The sequence below is a fragment of the Cebus imitator genome, unplaced genomic scaffold (genome assembly GCF_001604975.1).
Source record: "Cebus imitator isolate Cc_AM_T3 unplaced genomic scaffold, Cebus_imitator-1.0 Scaffold218, whole genome shotgun sequence".
Lineage (NCBI taxonomy): Eukaryota > Metazoa > Chordata > Mammalia > Primates > Cebidae > Cebus > Cebus imitator.
In genome coordinates this window covers 3,185,790-3,193,503 of record NW_016107533.1, presented here as the reverse complement: position 1 = coordinate 3,193,503, position 7,714 = coordinate 3,185,790, and the positions used below count along the sequence as shown (strand labels likewise).

General features: G+C 39.2%; 1 protein-coding gene across 1 annotated transcript; it reads right to left on the bottom strand.

The window, feature by feature from the left end:
• Nucleotides 1-5,246: 5,246 nt before the first annotated feature.
• Nucleotides 5,247-6,771, bottom strand: LOC108318427 (olfactory receptor 4S1). The gene has a single exon (XM_017549459.2). The coding sequence runs from the start codon at nucleotides 6,769-6,771 to the stop codon at nucleotides 5,842-5,844; it is 930 nt and encodes a 309-aa protein (XP_017404948.1). The 3' UTR covers nucleotides 5,247-5,841.
• Nucleotides 6,772-7,714: the final 943 nt, after the last annotated feature.

The window sequence follows — 7,714 nt, the reverse complement described above, 5'->3', positions numbered from 1 at the left end:
GAGCAACAAAAATCCGTCTGAAAGTGTGGCATCCTCTCGTTCTTTGCACTTTCACTGGGAGCTACAATCCTGAGCTGCTAGTAATCAGCCATCTTGGATCTCTCTCCAGAACATTTCTTTAATAAGTCACTTCCACAGAAATCTATGCCTTTAGTTTTTTTGTTTTTTGTTTTTTGTTTTTTTCTTTTTGAGATGGAGTCTCGCATTGTCGCCCAGGCTGGAGTGCAGTGGCACGATCTTGGCTCACTGCAACCTCCGCCTCCCAGGTTCAAGCAATTCTCCTGCCTCAGCCTCCCAGTAGCTGGGATTACAGGGGCCTGCCACCACACCTGGCTAACTTTTTGTATTTTTTCTTTAAAGCAATGGGGTTTCACTATGCTGGCCAGGCTGTCCTCTGACTCATGATCCGCCCGCCTCAGCCTCCCAAAGTGCTGGGATTACAGGTGTGAGCCACTGTACCCGGTCTGCCTTTAGATTTTCAAAAGACTTTTTGCCCAGTAACACCTAACCAAATCAAAGTTATCCATAACTTGTATATTATGAAATTGAGTTATCTTTCCAAAATATTCAAAATTATTTGCAGATACAATTTCAAAAAAAATCTTCAAACAAAAATTCCAAGGAGTTATTGTATGCTATTTGACAATTTAGTTTTTTAAATTGTTTAAAGATGATAGAACTCAAAGTACACAAGATAAAACAAGTTTAGAATATCTTGCCCTATCAGATATCAAGACCTCATAAAAATACAGTAAATAAGACAGTGTAAGGTTGGCCCAGAACCAGACTCATACAAATACAGAAATAATATATATGACAGAACCAACATTGTAGACTAATGAAGAAAAGAAGGACTATTCAATAAATGATGATGGAATGTTTGGTTATCCATCTGGGGGGGATAAAATTAAATCCTTTCCTCAAACAATTTCCAACAATCAATTTGAAGTCAAACTTAAATGAACGGCACAACTTTAAATTTTTGGAATAAAATATCAGTTAATATCTTCCTGACACTGATTTAAGAAAGATATTTCTTAAACAAGCACTAACAACAGAAAATTTTAAACTACATTGAAAATAAAAGTGTTTAGGACAGAATAAAATTAAAAGGTAAGCCACAAGTTAATCTTATAACTGATATATAACTGACAAAGGATCAGTCCAAATATACACAAAACTCTTAGAAATCTATTTTTTAATTCAAATAAATCAATAGAATAATGGGCAAAAGATATGATAGGCAATTTACAGAAAAGGAAGCACATATGAGAAGCAGCATATAAAATTTTGCTCAATCTCATTAGTAGTCATAGAATTATACACTACAGAGAGAGTGCCATACACTGAATGTTTATTACTTCTCTCCACACCCCCCATCACCCCCAACTTTTGCAAAATTCATATGTTGAAATCCTAACCCCCAACATGATGGTATTTAGAGGTGGGCCTTTGGGAGGCGATTAGGCTACGAGGATGGAGCCATCATAAATGGGATTAATGCTCTTGTAAAAGAAACTGTAGAGAGCAGCTTCACCCCTACCACCATGTGAGGACTCAGAAAGAAGATGGCCATCCATAAACCAGGAAGCTGGCCCCCAGCTCAGCAGATATCAAAGCTGCCAGTACTTTAATCTTGGACTTAATTTGGAGCCTCTAGAACTATGAGAGGTAACTATTTGTTGTTTGAGTCGCCCAGTGTATAGCATTTTTATTACAGCAGCCCAAGGGGACTAAGACAGAAGGTATACTCTGTGTACCCTCAAGATTAGTGAAAATGTTAAAACGTTTTGGCCATGCCATGTGTTGGCAAGAATATACATCATCAGAATCTCTTATACATTGCTGTAGGGAGTGCATGTTGGTACAACCACTTTCAAAAGCAATTTGGCATTTTTTTGGTAAAGCTGAACATTTGCATACCCTTCAACATAGCAATTCAATCCCTAGCTATGTGCTCCAGGAAAACTTTTTCACACATACGAGAATGTTCATAACAGCACTTATCTAGCTGAAAAATATGGAAACAACCAAGGTATATGTATAAAAGAATAGTAAAACAATTATGGCATATTCACCCAAAGAAATCTTGTGCAATAGTAAAAATGATGAAATACAATTACATGCAACAATAAAGATAAATTTTTGAAATATTATGTTAAGTGAAAAAAGCATGTCAGAAGACTACAAATGTATAACACCATTTTTATAAAATTAGAAATAAGAAAAAATAAGCAATATATTGGTTAGGTGTGTATACACATATGTTAAAGCTATTTTCCTAAAGTAAGGAAGTCGTAAACCAAACTTGAGTATATTGGTTATCACTGTGAAGGCAAAGAAATAGAATACAGAAGACACATATGATGAAAGCCATTAGGAATGTTCTTAAGTTGATAACAAGTTCATAGATGATTATTAAATAATTATGTTATATAACATATTAATATATAATTTTATTATTTATTACATATTGCATATATTAAATGATACATATATTATTTGTACCAAACATTTTTAAGAAGTAATATTTTAAAGCATTTTATGAAGGAAATCAGCCATGGGACTCCTTCTCACCTCTAGCCTACCTTCCTTTTCTGCCTTCACTGTGCACACTTTCACCTTCCAAGAAGTTCATGGTCCCTTCCCCAGTACCATACCTACCACCATATCCTTTCTCTGCTCACTCTCCAACCACAGCAGAATAAGTAAATGTATAATAACAATTACATCTTGTTTATAACTGAGAAGTCCTTCAGAAAAACTCAGTACTGAAGGGCAAATATACTGACAGAGTAGCTGAATGACCAGTCAATGAGCTTCATCTATTAGTGACTTTCAGAATACCTGTAGTAGGAACATTAAAATGGGGCTGTGTCTTAAGGAATAAGAGTACAGAGAAATACAATTAAATTCTTCTTAATTTGATGTTTTTCCCTCTTGTGATAATTGTGTCAACTCCATAACTCTATGGCAACTCTATGCAATATTTTCTTTTTATAAAATCACCTAAAAATAATTCGAAGGAAATATGTCACTAAAGTGAGAAAAAAAAATGATTGACTCAGATGTCATGTAGTCTATATTCCTGAACAAAATAGAATCATAGGATGTCTGAGCTGAAGGTCCTTAAAGATTTGAACCAATCTCCTTGATTGTGTATGTCAGGAACTGGAAGCCCTGAGAACTTGGATGGAGGTGCCGATGGCCCTGCACCTAGACCCTGTTTCCTGACTTTCCATATAGTGTAATTTCCACTGTATCATACAGCAGCCTCGTCTCTTAATGCCAAGTTCTTATACCTTACACAGCTCCTCCTGTAGTACTTACCCAGTCTCCTCACCTGCAACTGAAACTCAGATGTCTTTTCTCCCCTGAAGTAAGTGATCTACTTCCTCCAACCCAGCTTCTCCCTCTTTTCTTACCCCAGCATGAAGCAGGAAGAACCATCTGCCATAACAAGCAAGCACACCAATGGTTCCACATCCTAAAATGCTTCCTGAGTTGGTCAATCTTCTGTAAACAGAAGTTTAGGCAAAGAGTGGGATTCCTGAGTAATTGCTTTCCAGTCACCTATGATCTGACAAATCCATGATGTAAGTGCTTCAATTTCCTCAAAGAAAAGAGGCCAGGCGTGGTGACTCACACCTGTAATACCAGTACTTTGGGAGGCCAAGGCGGGCAGACCACTTGAAGTCAGGCATTCAGGACCAGCCTGGCCAGCATGATGAAACCCTGTCTCTACTAAAAATACAAAAATTAATGCGACGTGGTAGCACATGCCTGTGGTCCCAGCTACTAGGGAGGCTAAGGAATGAGAATTACTTGAGCCTGGCAGGTGGAGGTTTCAGTGAGTTGAGATTGCACCACTGCGCTCCAGCCTGGGTGACAGAGAAAAACTCTGTCTAAAAAAAAAAAAAAAAGAGAAAGAAAGAAAAGAGTAGAATTTTCAGATGCATGATAACTCATTGTTAGAACTGAGTAAATTAAACTTTGAAATTTTACCTAGTAGATACTTGTTGATATATACGCATCCATACGTTCACAAAAATGTCCTTATATACCTGTCTTCATTTACATGAAGATATAAGCATATATGCCTGCATACATGTGTAAGACATGCATATCACTATCACGCTACTTTAAAATACTGTATGAAGGCAGTAGTAGAAAGAGCACCAAACTAGCAATCAGAAGTCCTGTGTGTGACCTATGCACATAGCTGAGCCTATCTGTATCTCCACTTACCTTTAAACCTGAATAACCATTCATGTTCCCACATTGTTCCAATGAGTTTTAAAAGGGGGTTATGTATTCAACAGATTAAGCTGATGTATGAAAACTTCTGAGAATATTATGCTTTCAAGGTGTCAACTGCCATTTTTTGCTATTATTTTTTCAGAATCAGGACCAACATTTGCATCCGTGTTTGTTCGGCATTAGATAGTCTAATGAGTCCTCTTTATTATCACCATTTTCACCAAAAACCTGGTCACATTCCTGGTGATTGCATCTCATTCATGAAGTTGTTGAAAGGATTCAAGGAGTTAATACCCTTAAAACATTTAGGAGAGTCTCTGCAGATGGGAAGAATGCAGCAAGGGTCAGCTTTTATCACACACTAAAACGTAAGCTCCACGATTACAAGGAGTTTTGTCTGCTTTCTTTTTTGCTGTATTTCTAGCCCCAGGAATATCACCCAGCACATGCTAAGTGTACATGAAATAATCTGATAGTTTGGTAACCAGGGCTTGGAGGGAAAGGCAGGGATAGAGGGGTGAATAGGAAGAGAAAGAGGAATAGAAGATATTGTTTAAAAACAGAGTTAGCAGCCACCCTTGAACAACAGACTTTGATGCAGTTCTTTACAAAGTCTTATAGGTCTCCTCACAGCCTTCCGAAGCTGGTATTGTCAATGTCTCCTTCTGTAAATGTGGAAATTGAGGCCCAGTGAGGTTAAATGACCCATGAATGTTTAGGAGAGATACCAAATCCAGCTCTTCTGATTGCCTCCTGCACAAACTTGGCGCCCTCCAGTGGCAAAATGGAGCAAAGCAACAGGGGCTACAGGGGGCGGGAGTTAGCTGTTTTGCTGGAGAGAAAAATCAGCACCGCCGAAAGAAGTGTTGACAACGTGTTCTTCCTGGCTCTTCTCTTCATCATCCCAAGTCATCATCACTATCATTCCTTGGTCCTTCAGAAGTTCCTAGTCATCCCTGTTTGGTGTCCATGTGGTCACACTTTATCAAGAGATCCTGAGGTGAGAAAAGCCCTGAAAGCTAACTTAGGGACCTGTATTCTAGCCCTCACCCTGCTCTGGAGTTAAAGTGCAACTTCGAGTAAATCCCTTAACCTCTCCACATTATTTATTATTTATTTTTTTATCTGCCTGCTGAGAGCATGAAGGGATAAGAGTAAAGTGGCTTTTTATTCTCAAAAGAATGAATTTCATTGAGCACTGTGTTAGCCAACACAAAGGGATTATGTAGCGATTTTATTCATTTATCAATGAGATACCTGGACTTTCAAGACATCCCTCATTCACAGGCCCTCACAGGTTTCCTGAATGAGCTCTTAAATATCACACTAAGAGCCTCCTGGACTGTACTGTCCTTGAGGGAAAGATTATGTCTTACTTTTATTTGTGTTCTCACTCACTGTAAACATCCAATATGTATTTAATGAATAAAGGATTGAAGAACATGTGTGATTATTATAACAGCAAGAGCTAAGAGGACAGTTTCCATTGCAAACATCAGACTGGAAATGCAAAGTCTATTTTAGATGCTACAAGATGGAAAGTGTCCCAATTTCCTGGCTGGACTGAGATTCTCTGGAGTGTCACTTCTTCCCTAAGCTCCTCTTGACCCTAAACAGCTTCCTCATGGCATTTTTCACTTTGTTGTTCCTTAGCGTATAGATCAAAGGGTTCAGCAAAGGTGGCATCACAATGTTAAAGAGGATGATAAGTTTGTCTGCAGCCAGGGTGGTAGAGGGACGAACGTACATGAACATGGGGGGCACAAGAACCAAAAGGACAGTGATTACGTGTGAGCCACATGTGGAGAGAGCCTTACGCAGGCCCTCAGATGACTGGCTTTGTAGGTTCAGTAAGATGACAACATAGGAAATGATAAGGATGAAGAAGGAGACTAAGGAAATCATGCCACTGTTGGCCACCACAATGAGACCCACCATGTAGGTGTCTGCACAGGCCAACTTGAGCAGGGGATGAACATCACAGAAAAAGTTGTCTATCTCATTGGGCCCACAAAAAGGCAGCTGAATTGTAAGGAGGGTCTGCAGGATGGAATGCAGGAAGCCAGCTAACCAGGAGGCCCCAGCTAGCAGGCCACACTTCCGGCGATCCATGATAGTTGTGTAGTGCAGGGGCCTACAAATGGCCACATAGCGGTCATAGGCCATGGCTGTAAGGAGGAAGATCTCAGTGCCACCAAAGAAGTGGGCAGAAAAGAGCTGGGTCATGCAGCCATTGAAGGAGATGATCTTATGCTCCACAAAAGTGTCAGCAACCATCTTGGGTATGGTAGCGGATGGATAACATATGTCAGCAAAAGACAAGTGGCTCAGGAAGAAATACATGGGAGACTTCAGGGTCTTGCTGGAATTGATGGTGGTGATGACCAGAAGGTTCCCCAGGACAGTGAGCACATGAAAGAGGAAGAATATCACAAAGCATGCATGCTGCATCTCTCTGCTCTGAAAAAGGCCAAATAAAATAAACTCAGTCACGTTGCTCCTGACACCCATGGATTATCTGCCCCGAGACCAACAAAGTGGCTGGCTGGCTCTGCAAAGACATAAATTATGTGATATAAGAAAGCTTTCTGAGATACCACCAAGATTATGGAGTAAGAAAGACACTAGCCTTCATCCTCATGACCAAATATATACATAATATATGTATTATTTATATATAATATATATTACTTATATACTATATAATTATTTATATATTTTAGGTTATATATATTATATATATTATTTATAATTTATGATATATATTATATATTTATATATTTATTTATATATTATATTATATATATTTATAATATATATTTTATATATATTTATTTATATTATTTATAATATATATTATTTATATAGTATATATACAACCATCCACAAACCAAAATAGCTCTGAGAGGGCTCAAGGGCCCATTAAAGAGTCTACAGTAATACAGAGGAGCAAGAACATGGAGAATAAGCACACACAGAGGATTGCTGGTGATATCTGCATACTTGAGATGCCAGGAGTTGATTAGGAACAAAGAGGAAAGGTTGAGGCAATTAGATCAGCCATGTGGTGGTAACCACCATGATCCCTGCTTTGCAGAGAACACTGGCATTTATGCCACTGAGATAACCAAAAGCCATTTCCACCAGGAAATCTTAGAAAGGGAGACACAACCATACTCCATCCATCTGCAAGAAGCAGATGCTATTGAGCTGCTTTGGAAAAGGAGCCGCCACCTCCCTAACACCATACAAACCCCAAACTGCAGCTTCTCCTTGAGGGCTTACACTCAGACCCAGGGTCTGTGACTGCCCTGCCCCCACCCATGTATCATGCACTGGGCCATCACTAGAGCAAGCTAGTTCACATGCCGGGCCCTAAAGCCAAGGTCTGTCTGAGCATGCCCACACTTTGGGCACCAGTTCATCCTCCACAGAGAGTTAGTCCCCACCCCAA